This window comes from Miniopterus natalensis, chromosome 9 (assembly GCF_054644295.1).
Source record: "Miniopterus natalensis isolate mMinNat1 chromosome 9, mMinNat1.hap1, whole genome shotgun sequence".
Lineage (NCBI taxonomy): Eukaryota > Metazoa > Chordata > Mammalia > Chiroptera > Miniopteridae > Miniopterus > Miniopterus natalensis.
The window spans coordinates 46846083-46868307 of record NC_142089.1 but is presented as its reverse complement, the minus strand read 5'-3'; the positions used below and the strand labels follow the sequence as shown (position 1 = coordinate 46868307).

At 43.4% G+C, this 22225-nt stretch overlaps 1 protein-coding gene across 2 annotated transcripts in view; it reads right to left on the bottom strand.

Moving 5' to 3' along the window:
- Positions 1–629, bottom strand: part of ST6GALNAC3 (ST6 N-acetylgalactosaminide alpha-2,6-sialyltransferase 3) — a 458212-nt gene extending 457583 nt beyond the window's left edge. For both annotated transcript variants that reach the window (XM_087820526.1, XM_087820527.1), the window contains exon 1: positions 522–629. In XM_087820526.1, coding sequence (XP_087676652.1) covers positions 522–539 — 18 coding nt within the window. In that variant the 5' untranslated portion in view covers positions 540–629. The remainder of the gene's footprint in view (positions 1–521) is intronic.
- Positions 630–22225: the final 21596 nt, after the last annotated feature.

The following is a 22225-nucleotide window of genomic DNA, read 5'->3' as shown; positions in this document are numbered from 1 at the left end:
AATGACGCACAGAGAGCTAACAGATCTCATGGAAAACTCATTCCTAAGGGACTACCTGTAAACTCAGAAGTTTCTGTCCTCACATGATCCAATGCTCAGTAGCACACCCCAGTTCAAAGTGCTACACCCCTCTCCACCAAGAATCCATACACAGCCTGTCTCTCCTCTCTCCGTGGCCCCTGCGAGGCCTCAGGCGACAGAGCCACGGGACGAGCGGGAGCACCCCTCCCCTGCCTGCCATCCCCGTTTTCCGGCACGCAGCCCTGCTCTCCCCTCGAGCCAACAGCCTGCAGCTCCCTCGTTGCAGGCGCGAGCAGACGAGAATGGTGGGAAGGGAGGCTGTGCAAGCTGCATGCTTCAGAATCTCCCTCCATATGCATTTGCCAAAGGAACAAAAAGAAGACCAGTGCCAGGAAAAGACAACTGAGATGAAGATGCAGGGGGACCGCGGCGGACTCCGCGCCTCGCAGCGGCAAGGGGCCGGCCGGCCACGCGCCGGAGCCGCAGCCGCGAGTCGTTACCTTCAGGATGCAGGCCATGGCGCTCCGCCGACCCTCCCGCCACCGGGCGGTGGGCGCGCCAGGGTCAGCGGCGGTCCCGGCGGCGCGCTGGAGGCTGGTGCCGCGGCAGGACCGCTCCAGCCCACATTCCCGCAGCTCCAAATAAGGGGACCGCGGTGCGCGCTGCGCGGGCACAGGCCCCGCCCCCCGGGCTCGGCCCCGCCCCCGGCCCAGTCCACTGGCTGCGGGCCCGCGAGGCCCCGCCCCCGGTCACGTGCCAACCGGGCGCCCGCAGCTCCCCTCGGTGCTCGCTACTTTTTGTTTTCTCTTTAATTTCTGTAAAGAGTTCTGTCCTTCGACGTATAGAAAGCCAGCAGCAGGCGGGGAGGGGGCAGGGTCTTTTCTTCTTGACTGCGCGGTCTCCTCGAACAGATCAAGAGCGCTCCTTGCAGACATTTCCAACTTTTTAAAAAGTTCCGAGGGCTTGCCATCGCCCCCCCACAGGCATTCTTCAAAAGTGGCAAACGAAATTCTCCCGGGCTGTTTAATAAAGCCTTCGCTCTGCTTAAAAACTGTGATGGGCTTACCTAAAATTAATAATTTGCCATTAGTAAGAGCAGAAATGCCTATTAACCAAAGATGCCATGAACTTTACACTGCATAGTTTACGCACACGCGCGCATATACATGCCTATGTGTGTATATATAAAGCGCATTTCTCTTTCATGCTCTAAGCTTGTGTGCTTACGAAAACATGTGTAAACAAATATATAGTAAATAGAATTTATGTATGTACATGAAAATATGGCATATTCTCATATATATACACAATGAATGATGTATGTATATAAACTGTGTGTGTGCACACAGGCATAGACAGTACATTACTCTTCCTTGCTACAAGTTTATTTTTTATTCTTTAAATTTATTTTTATTATAGACACTATTACAGATGTCCCCGCCTTCCCCACCTTTGCCCACCTCCACCCTGCCCCAGCCCCCCTTCCCTCTGGCCATCACCACAGCGTTGCCTGTGTCTATGTGTATTGCATACATGTTCTTTTCTCCTCTTTAACCCTCACCCAAGGACATGCTTAGATAGAGGGAGAGAGAGAGAGAAACATAATGTGAAAGAGAAACATCAATTGGTTGCCTTCCCTAGTGCCTGGAATCCACAACCTAGGCGTCTTCCCTGTTGGGGAATTGGATCGGCAACCTTTGGGTGCACAGGATCATGCTCAACCGAGCCACTCCAGCAGGGTGCATATATGTTCTTTGGCTAATCCCTCCGGCTACCAATTTAGAATTGGAATGGACTCTGTTGCAACATTGGTAACAAGATTAGATGCAAATGTTAAACTCGGAATTCCAGAGAGGCCATTTCACCATACAACCTGAACTCTTAGGCTGAAACAGAGTAACCACCCAGCTCTACTTCACAGGCAGGCATCCAGGAGAAGCAATGTTTTGGGTCCTCTCCATCCATCTTCAGCAGGTCCCCACTGAGCGGAATTCAGCAAGGAAACCCATTCCCAAGTAAGAACCAGTTTAAAAGAAGTGAGTTATTTCTACAAGGAAAGTAACATCACACACAGCAGAAGAAGGGAGAGAACATTCTGTGCATATACGCGGATTTCTACCACTTCGCCTCTCAGAGAAATCTTAAAGCAGGCCCAAACTACTTATCCAAAAGAGGTTTCACTTGCTAGGAGCCCTGTCTGGTTTACCTACATGGAGTCAGGAAAAGCACTGTGGACTGCGAGTGGGCAATGACGTGAAATTCGCTCACAAACCACAAGGCAGAAACCAGGCTTTTTAGGATTTGGTGTTTTATTGATGAGAACGTTCAGAACCCTATGCGTGGGAGGAATCACAGAAAAAGGGGGCTATCCCAAGAGAAGCTCCTCTTTTCCTGAGGGAACATGCTCTGCTCTCCACTCCTTCCCTAGCCCCTGCATCTGCTTCCAAAAGCTGCTAATTTTCATTCAGAACTCCTTGATCTGGACTGTATGTTTTAAACTGTTACTTTGGCTCATGGTCTTTTGTGGGTGGGGAAAACTTACTATTTCATTCATTTACTAATTCAACAAACCTTTATTGAGCTACTACTAGAAGAATCAGTCTTATTTGAGCTACCACTTACCGAAAGATAAAGCCTTTACTGAGGTGCTACAGGACCAGTCAGGGAAGAGAGACTGATGTTCATGGTCTCTAACACTGGCTCAGCTTCAGTCCAGTGGGAAAGGTAAGAGATACATGATCATATAGCATGGTAGCTTCTTTAACCAAGTGGAAGCAAAGCTCTAAGGAAAGAGGGACTGGGCCTGACAGGGTGTCAGGTGGGAAGGCAACGGTAGGCAAAACACATCATTCCCTCTAGAAAGTCTGCAGGTCTAGGACACAGCACAGCAGGCTCTGGAGAGCAACCTTGCTGAGCACTTCCTTGCTGGGTAACCTTGATTCTGTTTCTTTCCCTCTCTTAAATCCTTAGCTTACACAACAGTATCTATCCTTGTGAAAATTAAATGAGATAATGCTTGTAAATCCACTCACCTCAATTCCTGGCACTGTGAACACTCGTTAGTGCTGTTTATCTAAAGAACAAAACCTTTGACTGAAGAAAGCTTGTGGGAGAGGATGAGTAGGGTGATTGCCACACACCTTGGCTGTCTCAGAAAGATGAACACTGAAGCCAACGTTCAGCATCTTGTGACTCGGGCATATGGTAGTGCCGGTTTCACTAACTCCACCAGTCTTGGGTAGGGCTCTCTCAATTAAACTCCCACCCACCCATGTCCACACTTCCCAAAATGTTATTTTTATTACCATCTACAAATTATGCCTAAATATAGATAGGAACAGAGGCACATTTATAACAACCTAAAAACAAACTCAAGAGATTCTAGAATAAATCTGGACCAGAAGTTTTACAAAAGCAATATTAACAGTCACTGTTTCAGATGGACAGCGGTTAGATGGGGAAAAGCAGTTGGATGGAAATGAAAACGGGTTCTGAACCTATTAGAGGGTGGAGGCACAGCCAGATATGTGGAAGTGGGGGGGGGGGGGGTGGAGGGAAGGTATGGCCAGGATTTTTTTGTTTTAAAACTGGCCAAACTGAAGGAATAGCTTAGTCTAGCCCATAGATGCAGCACAATTTTCCAAGTCTCAAGTTATGTGACTTACAGCCAAAAGCCTGTTTCCAAAACTAATAACAAATGGAGGCACCTTGCAATGTAATACAATACGCCACTCGGTCCTCATACATCTACAGCGTATGGATGTTGGCATCCTCAGCTGGTAAGTGGGGCAACGGGGGTTTGATCCTGGGTAGTTTGATTTCTCGGTCTGCCATCTGAACTGTTACATTCAGCCGGCCAGTGTGTTAGGAGACCTCTCTCTACCATTTGGCACCATCCAGGCTTCATCTGCTGCCTTAGGTTTGGTGTAAGTATGTACCCTCCCTAGGAAACATACGAGGATAAAAACCCAGGGTAAGCATGTGTGTGGAGAGTAGATACGCTGAGTGTATGGGACAGGTGCACTCACTCTACCTGCCAACCCCCAGCACCTGGGGCCTGCTTTAACCAAGATGCTGCACGTCTCGTCCAGGCCTCCCATACAGCCAGACGGTTAACACCTGCTGCCCATGAGAATGGCCTGGGGTAGCCTGCCAGCCCTAATTTCCCTTGATGGAGAGATCTCGTGGGCTGCCCCTATCACTCCATCAGCCTCCCTAGGGCTCTTCTGGGCTCCACTTGGTCCATCTTCCCTCTCCTCACAGGCCTTTCACCAATGATATCTCAACATGCCTTAAGGCTGATACCTCATGAGTTATGATAGGCAAGTCATGGGAGAAAATGCCCTCTTTAAATTCAGTGTTGCTTCATTGTCAACAACCCCATTACCAAGTAACTCTCAGAATTATAACATAGGTTCCTGATAGAAGAAATAAAATTAAAATGCAGACTCTATTCCAATTCTATCTTATACACATATTAATTTAATATATTTATATTCAACACAGAGTCATTTGTTAAGGTTTTAATTGGATCTCAGTTTTTCCCCATCTAAAGGTTTTAAATGGATTCTAGGTACATAAAACTCTTCGTGTCATCCACTACATAAATTATGCTTCCATAGAAGTCTGTGGCTGGAAGATCCATTATACAATGTATGGGGAAGTCATGTTTTTACAGCCTGAGCCAGATTAGGAAGTGATTTTTTTTCCCCCTAGAAACCATTGCACTGTTACAATTTTGACATAGGAATTTTTTACATCCTAAAGCATGTGTGTATCTGTCCCCGTCCATGTGCATGTCTGTACCTATGTCTGTGTACAAGTATGCCTATGGCTGTGCACTTAAAAGGTGGATATTTATGAGAATATACTGACATATGGGGTTAAGCTTCATTTCCCTGCATTTGGATAGTAGATCATTCCAAAATGTCATACATTTTGCATTCCCAAGACTTGAGCTTACTGCCTTTTCAAATTTTTGAACAGTTCTAATCCAGAATTCATCATTATCTCTGACTAGACTGACACTTCTCTGGGATGCACTCCAAGGCAAGTTATGCATGATTTAAAATTGCATTTTAAAAATATTGTATATTTTCTCACTCTCCCTTAATATTTTTCCTTACGTTCATCTCTGCTCTACCTTTCCTGTTGGAAGTTCCCATCGTTTCTCAAAAGAAAATCTTTTTTCAAATGAACCAAAACAGAAAATACTAAGATATCTGTTTTTAATTAAAAGAAAAAATCTGAAGTTAATGTTCTTTACCTAATTTTCATTACCTAGAGGAATGTAGGTTTTAACCATATTTGGTTTTCTTAAAGAATTTCCCCCTTAGATTTTTAAAAACATAATCAATTGAAAGTAAATATGGCTGGAAGCGCTGGCATGTAGTTTGAATTTGGTTTGTATTGGATTTCTCCAAGGTTTTTGAAAGCTCCATTATTAATTGAGTCTGATATTTCTTAACCACATTTCCCAGAGTTTATTTTCTTCTTATTGTGAGGTTTCTCCCATGTGTGTTTTCCTACATTCGTCTTAGATTTTGTCTCTGAGGCTGGTGACATGCTGCCTTAAAACATTAGAGTGGAAATTTGAAAAGCATCCATGGTGGATCTGATGGGAACACCCACAGTGGGGAAGGGGGTGTCTAACAGCTGTCCTCCTTCTGAAGTTTGTTTTGCCTGAACCATTTTTTCTCTAGTGACCTGGCCCTCACAAAACCTCTGGAGAGAGCTAGGACTTTTTGCCAGTTCTTTGAGTCAATACAAACCCTCACTCTGTATCTATGTCTGAGCTGCTCTAGGAAAGGTAGAAGAAGAACAACATCATGCAGTCCAAAAAGGAAAGATCCAAGGAATCATCTCAACACACTCTTAGAGAAGCCCCAAAATATAAGACATTGTTTTGCATCCAACAATGTGAAAATCGGTGCAAGCTGCTCACAGCAAACCTGTGCGAGGTTAGGATGGATGGACAATTGGAGAGAGTTAAGAAGCATGTCTCGTACAGAAAAGTCATTATTTTCAAGAGAAAATACATACATACATGCATCTATACATATGATAAAACAGTAGGCTTAGGAATCTGAAACACTTTCCTGATTTGTTGATTTAACAAATATTTGGGAGCACAGGTAATGTGTTTAGTAATCAGAGACAGTTGTGAATTGGTTTCCTCCTACATTCAATCGCTCTTTATCTCCAGAGCTTGGTATAGTTATAGGCCGGCCAACATTCCGTTCCGCCATTATTACCCATTATTCTCTTACACCAGGAGTTGGCAAACGTGTCAGTAAAAGTCTAGATAATAAATATTTCAGGCTTTGTGGGCCATTTGGTCTCTGTCACAACTACTCAGCTCTGCCATTGTAGCACAGAAACAGCCATGGAGTGTGGCTGTATTCCAACAAAACCTTATTTATGAGCACTGAAGTTTAAATTCCATATAATTTTCAGTGTTATGAAATATGATTCTTATTCTATCGTTTTTTTTCCAACCTTCTAAAAATGCACAATCCATTCTTGGTTCTGCAGGGTTACAAAAACGGTCTGCAGGCCAGACTTGGCCCAACAGGAGTTTGCCAATCTGTCTCAATCTTTGCACTCCTCATTCAGCTGGGTCCCACCATCCTTCAAGCCCAGACCAAATTCCATTTAGCCCTTGATGCTTTGTCAGACCACCCTAGTCTATATAGTTTCCCCTATTTGAATTTTAGCAATTACTATTGGCAAAATTCTTTGGCAATCAATCACATCCTGTCTGGTGGCATTTCTTCTAGCATTAACTTGTCCTATTACCTAAATCTTTTTTTGTCTTTTCTTTTTGGCCTTACTTCTTGAATAGATCGCAAACTTCTTGGCTTTTTTAAATTTATTTTCACCCTCACCTCTCTATGTCCCCAGCAAGGAAATACAGCAATTCTGAAGAGATAACTAAGAATAGCAGGTGAGAAGATGTTAGGAACCACACATTTATAAAATTGAAAATCAGATGGTTCCACCATTTTGGACACCACTCAAAGATTTTGAAAGAGAATTTTGGATGTATTGTTAATCCCTCTACCACATAATGATATTCTAAGATCACTTTACATTTCTCTATAAGGCATGCATCAGATCACCTTAGGCTTCTTTATGTTTTAATCAACAAAGTGATTACTTGATTTAGATGGATTTCACTGTCCATGTTTAATGGCAAGAGTGGCCTGTAATTATGCCTGTGGGTGTTCTCAGTTGATTGAGAAATCAGTGATGCTTTTATTCTAAGTGGAAGCTGCCTTATTTCCATCATGATTTTTTTTTTTTTAAATCACTATGTACAGTATTTTTTAATCAGTCATGGTGTATTCTGTTTATTTGATATTTATTCTCATTAAAATGACTCATGCTCTGGTTTTTTTTTTTTCAGTTCATTCCACTTTATTTTATCTTTATTTTCATTAAAATGAAATGAAAGGAACCTTATAAATAAATCTATTTTGTCTAATAGATGAAGAGATCTGGATTTTCAAAGGCATCAAATATTTAAATAACTGAGCTTGCAATTTTTACTGGCATGTTTATAATTAAGAAATAGTAAGAATACACACTAAGTAATGGCATATTCCAAATAAGATTAGCCTTCCCTTTCAAGTGGTGAATTCAGCAGTACTTAGGATAAACTCTGCATAATTTGAACACTAGAAAGATGTTATTTCTTTCATGTTTCAACAGCCTACATTTTGTAATTTTCTTCATTTTAAAATTGCATTTAAAATTTGTCATTTAAAAATAAGTGAAAAATAGTAAACCAACTTTGTCTCAATAAACTAGCCTCCTAGTATTTTCAACAAAAGTATGATTATTAGCACAGTCACTGAGTGAACCCCCCAATTTTTTTTTTAAATCTGCATTTGTCTAAACTTATAAAAATGTTAGTACCTATGTCCTGGTTGTTTCTTGAACCTATTTTTCTTTTTCCTCTATTTTTGGCACTCCTATCACCCTACTTTACCTCTTGCTTCTTTCACGACACTCTTTACCCTTTTTCCTCCGGGAAAGTTTTTCAGTTTAAACTGAATAAGAAAATTCAAGGCCAAGTGAGATATTATACCTTGAGAAAGTACCAGTTTGGCTCAAGCATTTGTCTGAATAAAATGCAAATACTCAAGGCAATTGGCAAGATTTGTTAAGAGCCTGAAATTCAACTTACGTGCAAACTAAGAAATATCTGCATATTTCTATGGCTGTTGGCTAAAGCCCAAGACCCTGGGGCCAGAGATACAGGACTATTTACTATTTACAGTCATGGGACTACTTATTACTCATAGCAATTGCTCACAAGCAGAGTACCAGCATTTGCATCCATTCCCCAAGCCCCGATTCCCGCAACATAACTTAAAGAAAACTATACACCTGCACCCACTGCGGGTTGCATTTAGTAGAAGAACCCCAAGCTTAGGGAACTCAGATTTTTATAACGTGCAATGAGCATGTTGGACTTTTGTTCCTGAGGGAAATGCTATCTCTCTCTTCCCAGACTGGTAACAATACAAACACCCTGGAAAAGATAATCCAGAACAAATGCATTCTCTACCTCCACTTGTAAGATACACAGAAACTTAAGAGATCAATTGAGAATTGCCCCCTACTAGTAATAACATTCACCATTCATGCCATTATGAATTTGACTGATGTGGCACTCTGTACCTATTTTCAACAAATTTAGGCAACTGGAAAAGCATAAGGCAGTCAGTAGTGTTTGTTGAAGGAATGTGAGCTGCCTCAAGTAATTTTTTAGTCAGCAGAGTTTGCAAAAATAATAACGATAATAAATAATTCTAAAGTAGACAGGGTTTCAAAATAATTGTTATTTCTCCTCCAGCCTCAGACATCATATTCCATCAAGACACTCTATGCTTTCAAGTGAAACATTTACCCATTGACTTAAAAAATATCTTTTATTTCCTTTCTCTTTTCTTATGCTACACACACACACACACACACACACACACACTCCTATCTTTCTCTTGACCAGGGTACATAAAATATTACTCAAGTTTTAACGACGTAGAAAGTGGCGGTGGAATTGCTGATGAGTAGCTGGTGCTCTGTTAAGCATTCAAGATGCTCATATAACCTAACAGATTTTTTTTTTTTTCCTTCTAAATTACACTTCTTTTGTTTTCCTTCTTATTTTTAACAACCACGAATATTCCTTTGCCAAACCCAGGAAGGAATTAGAGAAAGCATATACAGGAGGGCCTTTTGTTTGTGGGATTGCTCTCTGTTTTTTAATGATAGGAAGCAGTCACACAGACCTGGCTACTGCACGATCATCAGCGATGTCTTAAGTGGCCATCTGTATTCGCCCTGTTTCCAGGCAAGATGTGCTGTTACTGCATCTCAGAAAGGAGAGAACCCACCACGGTCGAAAAGAAAATTTTACAACATTCATTAGGAACCCTCAGCTCCAGGACTTCTAGCCTCTCTAAAATCCTCCTTTATGTGAAACCTGTCATTCCACTTGCAACAAATTAAAGGCCCTTCATTACAGGTCGCTCTGATCTGCCGTCTCTCTGGCCCGCAGGCCTTGGATTCCCCGCGCTCCCTCGGGCGTCCGGCTGTCTGCGTGCTGGCTGCACTGGGTCCTGAAATGTGCGCCTGGCGTTGAGCCCCTGATGAGACATAAAATAAACACTTTTCATTTCCTTTCAATGGTAAACTTCCTCCTCTTCTCTTGCCTGACGCTGGGGACTGGGAATGACATCACTCAACACGTCATGCGTGGTGTGCTGCGGGGTCAGCTGAAGGGTAATCTCCAGAAGGGACACCTAGTCAGGAGGCAAACCAGCGCTGGCACGGAGGGCACTGAGCACAGCGATGCATTCGGGATGGCATTTCCGCAGGGCACACGGTGCCAGCGACCGCAGGTACCCGCCGAGCCACAGCGATGAGCGTGCTGCTGTGCTCCAGGGGCACCTCGGGCGGCTTCTTTATGGGTCTGGAATGGGGAAATAATGAGATTTAGCCCCGGGTTCATCTTCAGTAAAAGAGAAGACATGCTGTCAAACGCTGTACTTCTAGAGCCTGCAGAGTCCCTTTCAGCTCTGACCTCACAGTGAACGTGGCCCCTGACCGGTTTTGTTGGGAAGGCTGTGAAAGGGCCAGATCTGGAGCGGCCCTAGCAGGGAGCAGCGCTCTTCCCCCGCACCCGAAGTGTGTGTGTGATTGTGTGTGTGTGCGTGTGTTGGGGGGGAGAATAATACGTGGAAGAATAAAAATACAAACACAAAATGATATCTCTCTAAAGCCATGGCCAAGTCTAAGCATGAGATGAGACATAAGGATACCCTACTAAGTGACTTTATCCAACTCCACGCAGTACTTTATCCCCCCCTCACCCGCCACTTTTCTTTGACTTCTGCATTTTTTCCATGGCTTCCTTTACCTGGATGGGTTTTCCCTTCAGCAGTCAAAATTCAACCCATTAAATGCCTAATTCAAAAGCTATCATTGACATGCTTACCGTCCTAATAGGAAATATTTATTCCACAAATTCATTCGAGTTAGACATGGAGCTCTGAACAAGGCAAGCACAGTTCCCGGCATTACAGCGCTTGCAGCACTCAGTTCCTCTTCCAAACCCCCATGGTCTGTACTAACTAACGCATTTGATAGATGGGATATTTATTCTTCTTTGTGTTGAGCTTAGTTGATGGATCTCATTGGAGATGTTGCCGTTCTCAGAGACCCTGAGAAGGATGTCAGGCCACAGAGCCCACCTCCAGACACAGCAAAACTTAATTATCTCAAAGTGGGAGATAGAGCTGGATAAGTAAGACTGTGGTTTCAGTAAAATGAATGAAGGATTATATAGAAAAGTCATTTACCTCTATTTGTATGGTTAGAAAATATTCCTGAATGTGCTTGTCCACTTTACAGGAGCAATGTTGCAAAAAATTTAGTATTTCTTTGAAGGCTGATATTTTCCCATGTCATTCTGAGCTGTAATAGTTTTCCCTAAGTAGAACTATAGATGGAAGTAGACTAGGAAATTGGACTTAATGTATACTGATATATATTTAATATATACTGATCAAAACCATGCTCAGTTCCTACTCAATTAAAAAAATTCCTCTTATTGATTACCATCTTAGCATTGCTTATTTTCCATCAAACAAAAGTGCCAGGGGAAAATCCAATTATTTGAAGGTTCCAGTTAATTGGGTTTTCATGTAACTTATTCCCATAGTCGTTAGTCTATTGGGCCACAGCTGGGCAAACTTCAAATACAGAGAGATGCCTGCGGTGTGGTGGGTTCTCTCTTGTGACACTTAGTGACTGCGAATCACCCATATTTCAAACAAATGGGTATTTAACAACTTAATAAAGGAATTTGTCATCATGAGAGTTAACAAAATAATCAAACCAATAAAATATCAAACATACAATTATAACTACGTTGTATACTGGTTAGGTCTCTAATTGTTTCCTGGGTATATGTCGCACGCTTATGTAAGTCACTGGCTCCTTGTGGGAAGAGGCTATGTCTTCTCTTTCTTTAATTTCCTCTGAAAGGCCTACTATGATGAAAGGCATGTAATTAAGTCCTGACTGAAAATATCATGAAATCCCCTTCCTCAATATATACTTCAGCATAGAAACCCTCCTAACACAAATTAACTGTAATAAAGTCCAACAAAGCTCTTATTTGTATTTCTCATGGAAATTACCTTGAAAATGCTATATGTAGAGAGCACACACACAAACACACTCAAAATTAACTTTTTGCCCACTCCAAATCACTTCTTTTTTTGGTGCCCCTATTTTGTTGATGCTTTTAGAATATGTACGTTTTCCTACTGGGTAATCCAGTAATGCATATAATAAAACCATATGGGGAAAATAAACAAAACAAAAGGTATTTTATATGCACAGAGACCTGGCCAGAATCTCAACAACTGGTTGTGACCCCGAGGTAACTTCTCTTAGCTTCATTAAGGCATCAATATACTATTGAGTAGCCATACCAGACCATTTGCCCTGGACAGTAAAATTTCACTAAGATACTTGGAAACAAAAGCTCTCTTAATATTCTTGCCCGAGTCAATGAAATCCCTAGAAAAATTATCACAATCTGTATCGTTTTACTGTTGCATGAATGTACTTAGAATTGAAGATGCCTAAGAAAGATAAAAAGCAACTAAGAATCCATTGTCATAAAATTTACTTCTACTGCCAGAAGAGAATAGTTTCAATTCCATTTTCATATCCAAAGAATCCATGTGTATTACAGCTCCCCTCAAGCCGGTATAACTCGTTTACCAGCAAATTTCAAAGTTAGAGTGAACTTTTTACAGCACTCTCATTGCAACTCCTAGTTTTAAAAACCTGTACACTATTTGTTATATTTTTTAAAGCAAACATCTCCTATTCTAATCTTCATGAGCCATCTAAACTGTGTTTCTCATTGAGGTTGTGTGCAAATACCCTGAGTTTAAAAACAAATATGATTTTGAAAGACACTGTGTTGTTCTGACAAAGGGAACATTGTCCATCTTCCCTGACAGTCTCTGTAATTAAAGAGGCCCTGATGCCCTGCAGAATGCCAGGCTCCTAAACACCCCCTCCCACCCGCTGTTTTCACTGCGTAAACAGCGGAGGAAACAATTTGTAGCTTACTGGGCTCTCCTTCCTAGAAGAAAATTTAATAAGGTCCCAGAAGGGATAGAAAGCAAAATTTCCTGATGGGACATTTACTTCTTTTAAAATACCACTGGCTGGGATATTTGGTTAGAAAAAGGGGTTTCCTTTACCACCACCTCTGAGCTGTGTGTAGTCAACCGTGTGTGTGTGTGTGTGTGTGTGTGTGTGTGTGTGTGTGTGTGTGTGTGTGTGTGTTTAACAGTAGCCTTTTACTTACTTTACCCATACTGATAAACCATCTTTGACATTCAATTTTCTAAAACCTAGCTCTGTAAAAACACAAAAGCTGAGAGATCATTTCATGACTAGAAATGGCAGCTTCAGCCTCCTCACTTTCTAAATATCATCTTAAGGTAGACATTGTACACAAACAACCAACAATATGCTATTATACACTAACCTGTGTCTATTCTGCAGTCATCTGTTCCACACTAGAGCTTGCAAAGGGAAATTTTTCTAAGCTTAATCTAATTATTTTAGTAAAGCTCATCTACAGCACTTCATGTATGCACACATATCTATACACCTTGATTAAAAGAATGCAATAATATCTAACACAACACCAGCCTGTTTCTAGTTTCTTTCCATTTTTTATAAGAATTGTTTATCTAGGTAGAGATAAATCATACATATTCTAAGTTAGGTCAAAAGTAGCAGCAATAATAATATTCTATATTCATGCTTTAAAAGTTCCAAAAGAGTTCATTCTTATTCTATCATTTGACCTTCACAGCAAGCCTGTGGATCAAACAGCTGGTAGATGTTAAGGGGTGACGCAAAGTCCAACTCTCATGCTCTAAACCAGAGATCAGCAAAAGTTTTTTGTAAAAGGTCAGGTAATAAATATTTTAGGTTTTGTGGGCCATATGGTAGCTGTCACAGCTAATCAACTATACCACTGTAGAGCAAAAGTAACCATAGGCAACATATTAATGAATGAGTGTGACTGTTTTCCACTAAAACTTTATTTGCAAAAACAAGCACTGAGCTGGATTTGTCTGGTAAGCTATGATTTGCCTACTTCTGCTCTAAACCACTATGCTTTAAAGTCCTGAGAAGACGTCCTGGCCAGGTACCTCAGTTGGTTAAAGTATCATCCCAATACGCCAAGGTTGTGGGTTCAGTCCCTGGTCAGAGCATGTACAAAAATCAACCAATAAATCAATAAATAAATAAAAAATAAAAAACATCCTGAGAAGGTAAAAGTCAAAGGACAATTACAGCTTAAAAATATTATTGGTCTTCAAGGGATTGCAGCTTGGGATATCAAAAAAAAAGCTTTATAGCCCGGCCGGCCGTGGCTCAGAGGTTGAGCGTCGACCTAGGATCCAGGCGGTCGGGGTTCGATACCCGGTCAGGGCACATGCCTGGGTTGCGGGCTCAATCAATGACTCTCTCATCATTGATGTTTCTATCTCTCTCTCTCCCTCTCCTTTCCTCTCTCTGAAATCAATAAAGATATATTTTTAAAAAAATAAAAAAATAAAAAGCTTTATAGAAGAGTAAGCATTCTAGTGAGGGCCTGAAAGATTGTTATATCTACATATGGGCACCAGAGGGTTGGGTATTTCATGTGAAAAGAGCAATATGAGCAAAATTCTGCAGACAGGATGTGGGGTGGGGTATATACAGGAATAAGAGGTAGTTCAATTTCACTGAGGCACAGACATGTGAAGAGGAACAATGAGAGAGAAAAGGTGGGCTTTTCCTTAGGTAAAAATATTGAGCAAAAAGATATAATCTCATTCTGTGAAAATACTGGAAACCATTATATGGTTTGTGAGTAGAGGGGTGGCAGGAGAGAGGAAATAATTATTCCTTCTTCTTTACAATGAACACACGAAGTTGTGCCAGAGGGACTGAGAATGAAGCTGGGTCCTAATGAGTGAGGATACATTTCCAGTGTTTGCAATAAACTGATCTGACATGGAAGAATCCCAGTGGAAGATGGATTTGAAAAACTGTACCCACCAGACTAAAGCAGTGATAAAACAGCTTGCCATCTACCCATACCATTAGTGGGAAAGAGTCAAGTATAAGAATCAGAATCCCAAGGTTGTGGTGGGTTCAAATTATTTTCCAGTGATCTGTTAGGGACTTAGCTTGGCTGGATGGTTCTTTTCTCCACTGGAGGCTGGTGTCATCCATTCCAACAGCATTCAGCTGGTGACTCAGCAGGGCTGAGTGAGACTAAAGGCCTAAGAAATGTTCATTCACGTGCTTGATTGCCTTGATGTTCCACCACTCAGTCTCTGCTTCTACATGTAGATAATGTGGGCTTCTTCATAGCAAGCTGGTCTTAAGGTAGTCAGGCTTGTAACGAAATGACTGGCCTCCATGAAGAAGCATTCCAACTGGTGAAGATAAAAGCTGGAAATCTCTTAAGGTGCAGTCTTAGAAGTTACACGATGTCACTTCTGGCACATTCTATTAGTCAAAGCTCAGGAAAAGGGGTGCCCAGAATCAGGGGGAAAAATAAACTCCACCTCTTGATGGGAGATTGATAAGGTCACGTTGCAAAAGAATTTGCAGGAAAGGAGATATTATTTTAGCATTCTTTGGGGGAAAAAAATCTACCACAGAAGTTTAACATAAAAATTTAAACCAGAACCAGTGAAACCTCCAAGGACAAACTCAAAACCACTTTCATAACCCAAGCCTTAAGGGACTCACATGGAAAACAAACTCTGCTGAAAATGAACTTGTGATCAAAAATTATAACCCACAAAGGAAAACAGGATGTAGGCATAGCAGAGAGTGGAAACTGTTCACTGTGACCAGAAATAATGGAAGAAAATGAAAGAGACTTAGAAATCATCACATTTAATAGGTATGAAGAGTGAAAGGTAAGAAACACGAGACATAAAGCAAGAACTGAACAATATAAGAAACAGTCATGTTTGAAAAGTATTAAATTGAAATTTTAGGAGTAAAACTTATATTCATTGAAATAAAAATCCTTAACAGGTGGAAACAGAACTAATGAAATCAAACATAGACCTAAGAAATTGTCCCAGTACAACCATAGCACAAAGAGATATAAATATTAAAAATATGAAATATGAAAGGAGTATTAAAAAACTAGAAAGTTAAAATATGAAACTCTAACACATATCTAATAGGAATTCTAGGAGGAAAGAATAAAGAAGATGAAGAAGAACCAATATCCAAGGAGATAATGGATGAGAACTTTCCAGAACTGAAGAAAGAAATGATTAGATTTGTGGATCACACCAAATCTCAAGCAGGATAAATAAAAAATTCACAACTATACACATCTTAGTGAAATGGATACCATCTCAAACAAAAAGTAAACCTTCAAAACTACTGCAGGAGGAAAACAAGACACATTAGCAATTAGAATGAAGAGTTCCCCTCAGCAACATAGGTAGATAAGAGAGTAATATATTTAAAGTGTAAAGGAAAATGACTATCAACCTGGAAATCTGTGTAGTATGAAGCTGTGATCACAATGAAGGCAAAGAAGCTCATGTGGTAAAGGACAGAAGCCATCAGATCAGATTTTTTTGTGACTCACCTTTATTGCAAGATATTTTCTGTATAATAAAGTGTGTCTGATAGAGCAGGCAGTTAGGCATGAGCAGAGCAGGAGCAATAAGTCAGGTGTGGAATGTTAGGAGGGTGGGAAGGCCTGGGTGCCTAGCAACTAGTAACCTCGCCTCCAGGGTGACATTTTCTCCCCTAGCATGTTGTTAGTCATGAAGTTTAGACCCCCCTTAGGGGAGGAACAAGGGGGCTAGAGAATAACCTCATACAACTCCTATACAAGCCCTTGCATGGCCACTCTCTTAAGCATTAAGCCTGCATCAAACAATGTTGGGAACAAAGCCTCGGTCTATTGACCACAGAGACAGAGTTTTGGTCAAACTAGAGGTAACATCTAGGCCTCAGTTGTGTTTTAACTTCAACCTTTTTTTCTCAGGCACATACCTTTGTTTTCTTTCTCCAAAGCTCCAAGGGCCCTTCTTTTGCCTCTGTAAATTTCTAAATAAACTTTGTGCATTAGATTTCTTGGCTCTGAATTCCTTCTTAGCCAAACTGAAGGACTGGGGTCTAACACACCACCATTAACACATCCATTTTAAGAGTATATAGTTTAATGAGTTTTAAAGATAAATACAACCTTGCTTTGGCTGGTATGGCTCAGTTGGTTGGAGTGTAGTCCCATACATCAAAAGGTTGCAGGTTCAGGGTACATACCTAGGTTGTGAGTTCAATCCCAGGAAGGGGTGTATATGGGAGGCAACCAATTGATGTTTCTCTCTCACATTTTCCCTCTCTCTCTAAAATCAATGAATCATATCTTCTGGCGAGATTAAATAAATAAGTAAATAAATAAATGCAACCTTGTAACTACTGCTACCATCAAGGTACAGAACATTTTCCTCACCAGGAAAGGTTTCCTTGTGCCCCTTCTCAATCAATTTCTCCACCCGGGTCTTGTCCCCTAGCAACCACTGATCTACTTTCAATCACTATATATTAAATTTATTTTTTCCCTGGAGTTCTGTTAATGGAATTATATCGCATGTGATCTTTGTGTCTGGCTTTTTTCACTCAGCTTAATGTTTCTGAGATTCATCCATGCCCCATGTATCACTAGCTCATTCCTTTTTATTCCTTTCTACAGAAAAGAAAACTGATGCTTCAACATTAATTTTTGACAAAAGAAAATTTAAGTCAGAATATACTATTAGGGTTAAAGAGGGACTGTGCATAATGATAAAAGAGCAAATTATACCGAGAGAGTAAAATAAGTATGAATTTTCATGCTTCTAGCAATATATTTACAAAGCATTTAAAGTAAAAACTGAAAACATTACAAGGAGCTAGTTAAAAACTCAACATCATAGTATACTTTTTTTAAAAATTACTTCTCTTAGAAATGGATACATCAAGCAGTCAGAAATAAGTAAGGATATAGAAGACGGGGGAGAGGAGGTGCTGAAATTTACAATAAGATGGTCAGTGGAGGCTTCGCTGAGAAAGTCATCCGTTAGTTGAAGGGCCTCTTACACTTTTACATGCTCATAGAGCAAAGCATGATCACCTAGCTCCTTCGAAATGGAGTTGATGTGAAGGTGTTAACACTATTAGCAGTTTTGTAGGACACTGGTGACCATGCTTCTGGGGAAGATTTAAAAACAGAAGTGGGATGCTTATTTGTTTTTTATGAAGTAAAGACCAAAACAACAACAGTAATAAATAACATTAACTGAGCACTCAGATTATATCAGGCAATATACCTAACACTGTGCATGCATTTTCTTTTTTACTTCTTTCATCAACTTTAGAGTTTACAGAAGAGGAAACTGAGACTCAGAGAGGTAGCTTGTAAATAGCAACATCAGGACTTGAACTTGTGCCTAACTCTAGAATCAACACTTTACACTACCAGACCACACTGGGTCAACCCAAAACTGAGAGTTCACACACTTCCACCATTAACTGCCTCTTCTTTTGACAGTATCCTGCATTCCCGACCGGAATCCCTGCTAAACCACAGGGCAGTTCATTCTTATTCAAACTGTGGAGCAAAGACTCAGCTGGATTATTTCTCACGTTAAACATTCCATCTGCGGAGAAGCAAGGCTGGCTTTTTAACATTCCGCTTGGGGCTGGCCCTGGGCTGGAAGTGAGAGGCAGCAGGGTGCCAGGGCCCTGGCTCACAATCAAACATTGGAGATCAGAGCTGGGGAATGACATGAAGAACCAGCACATCAAAGCAGTGAGGAGCAGCCTGAAAGCAGGCGGCTCAGAGTAGACCCAGCTCCCTGCTGTAGATGGGATGCTGCAATGGTCCTTAGATAACCACTATCTGATTGCCCATAACCGTAACAGCCAAGGTCTTGCATTGCATTTGCATGGATCTTTGCTGCCTGTGACCTCAGTTCTTACCTCATCCCTGATCATCTTGCAAATAATAACAATAATGTTTTAATGCAAGAGACACTAGAAGACTCATGGATTTTAGAAAACTGTAAAAACCAGAACCTGAATGAATCCCACATGTTTATGTTACCTAAACTTAGGTTCATGAAACTTACCCTTTCCATAATTTGAATTATGCCTTACACAAAAGAATAGAAAGGAATAACTCATTGGTATTCTGCAGAGAGCTTGTTGTTTTCTGCAGAAAGATTACGAGGAGATGAAATGTTGAGAAGATGTTTCCAAACAAAAAAACCTTGGAAAATAAACATTATCTTATCTTCTGGCAAACACTGTGTATGTTGGCCACCTAGTATGTGGTCTGGCATGTGGTTGGTGCTAAATAAATGTTTAATGACCGTGAATAATTATGACACTTTAGAGGGCTTGGAGCAATACTATCTGTTGAATTAAGCAAAATGAGTGCTTTGCTGTGTTTACATGAGCAAAATTAAGGGACAGATGAGCAATTGTTACGTGCATTTAATCAATGTGGATCATCAGCTCTCTAGGTTCAACTCCCCCATTCTTCTGTGTGACCTTGGGCCTATTACTTGCCATCTCTGTGTCTCAGTTTTCTCCTCTGTAAGATGAGAACTCTGAGGTTATGCCCTTCTAGAGCAGTTATGAGGATTACATTAAAGTATAAATGTAAGCACATGGCACAGTGCCCAGCATGCAGTGAGCATTTGGCTCTTGTCTTTATTATTTCTTTAGGCCACTTCCTCTATTGTTTTACCTTTGTGAATGAAATGAAACCATAATAACTTTAAAGAGACCTTTTAACTAGAGGGCTCTAAACACTTAAAACACCAAATTCCACATCAAAGCTGACTTTCTTTCCATGGTTAATGCGATGGTTAGTGTGGCCCAGTGTTACATAAACACTGAACTTTTAATCTTTCTTCTCTTCAAAAACACACTTGTCCTTGATGAAAACAGAAAACCGGTCTTTTAATTAATATTTTCAGAAACATGTCCTTATTAGGCACCATTTTAAATCAAAATAGATAAGTATATAAGAAATGTTCCCATAGATGGTGGGCTAAAAATGCTTTGGCTTCAGTATTAAAGGACTAGAGTCAGTTTTGATGAGGGAAGCATCTGCCTATCTAGTCCTGTTCACTGTAGCTCGGGCGCTCGGCCCATGCTGAGAGCTCGGTAAGAGAGTATGTATGAGAGGACCCAGCTGATGTCTCTCTGCGACACCAAGTTCTCTCCGACTTTATTCTCCAAAAATCATGTCATGGAGTGGAAAAGACCTAAAAGAAACAGACCTGGATTCAAATCCCCAACCTCTTGCTAGACTGTGATCTTCAGCAAGATAATCTTCCTAAATTAAGGGACAGTTTTCCATCTGGAAATGGGGCAACCTCTGTAGGATTATTGTAAAAGCTGGAGACAACAGTGTAAAAATTTCCTGGACCTAGGAGCACTCAATATATGGTACTTATTCTTACACAGATTTCCCTAAGATTTTATCATCTGTGAGCTCACCTGACATTTCGATTCTATTTAAATCAGTCAGTACTCCCTCTTCCCCCAGTTGCCCCATCTCTGCGTGAGCACAGAGCAGTGTGGGGCTGAGCTCACAGAGCTGAGTCCACAGCGATCCCTGCCGCAGGGAAGGGGCTTCCTCCAGGGAAGGCAAAGGCAGGACAAAGACCCCGACCTGCCCTCACCGGCTCAGTGACCCTAGGCAAGGACTTGCTGTCTCCAAGCCTCAGTTTCTTAAATGGAGACAACAATAGCCCTGACCCATAAGGGCTGTTAGGACAAAGAAACTGTGGCTCAGTCAGCGCTTTACCAGATCACCTCCCACAGAGAATCAAGTGTAGTGAGCATCTAGAAGGTGGTCAGCAGTGATGAATGAAGAAAGAGTTGAATGGACGAGTGAAGGAGAAGAAAGGAGAACAGAAAGAGGGAAGGAAGAAGGAATGGGGAAGGAAAGGTGGAGGGAAGGAGGGAGGGAGGAAGAGAAGGAGGGAGGGGGGAGGGAGGGAGGGAGGGAAGGGGGAGGGAAGGAGGGAAGGGGGAGGGAAGGAGTGAGGGGGGAGGGAGGGAGGGAGGGAGGGAAGGAAGGAGGGAGGGGGGAGGGAGGGAGGGAGGGAGGGAAGGGGGAGGGAAGGAGTGAGGGGGGAGGGAGGGAGGGGGGAGGGAAGGAGGGAAGGGGGAGGGAAGGAGTGAGGGGGGAGGGAGGGAGGGAGGGAGGGGGGAGGGAAGGAGGGAAGGGGGAGGGAAGGAGTGAGGGGGAGGGAGGGAGGGAGGGAGGGGAGAGGGAGGGGGGAGGGAGGGAGGGAAGGAGTGAGGGGGGAGTGAGGGAGGGGAGGGAGGGAAGGAGGGAGGGGGGAGGGAGGGAGAGAAGGAGGGAGGGGAGAGGGAGGGGGGAGGGAGGGAGGGAGGGGGGAGGGAGGGAAGGAGTGAGGGGGGAGTGAGGGAGGGGAGGGAAGGAAGAAAGGAGGGAGGGGGGAGGGAGGGAGGGAAGGAGGGAGGGGAGGGGGGGGGAGGGAGGGAGGGAGGGGGGAGGGAGGGAAGGAGTGAGGGGGGAGTGAGGGAGGGGAGGGAGGGAAGGAGGGAGGGGGAGGGAGGGAAGAAGGGAGGGGGAGGGAGGGGGAGGGAGGGAGGGGAGGGAGGGGGGAGGGAGGGAGGGAGGGAGGGAGGGAGGGAGGGAAGGAGGGAAGGGGGAGGGAGGGAAGGAGGGAGGGAGGGAGTGAGGGGGGAGGGAGGGAGGGAGGGAGAAGGGAGGGGGGAGGGAGGGAGGGGGGAGGAGGGGGAGGGAGGGAGGGGGAGGGAGGGAGGGGAGGGAGGGGAAGGAGGGAGGGAGGGAAGGAGGGAAGGAGGGAGTGAGGGGGGAGGGAGGGAGGGAAGGAGGGAGGGGAGGGGGGGGGAGGGAGGGAGGGAGGGGGGAGGGAGGGAAGGAGTGAGGGGGGAGTGAGGGAGGGGAGGGAGGGAAGGAGGGAGGGGGAGGGAGGGAAGAAGGGAGGGGGAGGGAGGGAGGGGGAGGGAGGGAGGGGAGGGAGGGGGGAAGGAGGGAGGGAGGGAGGGAAGGAAGGAGGGAGGGAGGGAGGGAGGGAGGGAAGGAGGGAAGGGGGAGGGAGGGAAGGAGTGAGGGGGGAGGGAGGGGAAGGAGGGAGGGAGGGAGTGAGGGGGGAGGGAGGGAGGGAGGGAAGAAGGGAGGGGGGGAGGGAGGGAGGGGAGGGAGGGAGGGGGGAGGAGGGGGAGGGAGGGGAGGGAGGGGGAAGGAGGAGGGAGGGAGGGAAGGAGGGAGGGAGGGAGGGAGGGAGGGAGGGAGGGAAGGAGGGAAGGGGAAGGGAGGGAAGGACGGGAGGGACGGGAGTGAGGGGGGAGGGAGGGAGGGAGGGAAGGATGTGAGGGGGGAGGGAGGGAAGGAGGGAGGGAGTGAGGGGGGAGGGAGGGAAGGAGGGAGGGAGGGAGGGAGGGAGGGAGGGAAGGAGGGAAGGAGGTAGGGAGGGAGGAAGGGAAGGAGGGAGGGAGGGAGGGAAGGAGGGAAGGAGGGAAGGGGGAGGGAGGGAGGAGTGAGGGGGGAGGGAGGGAAGGAGGGAGG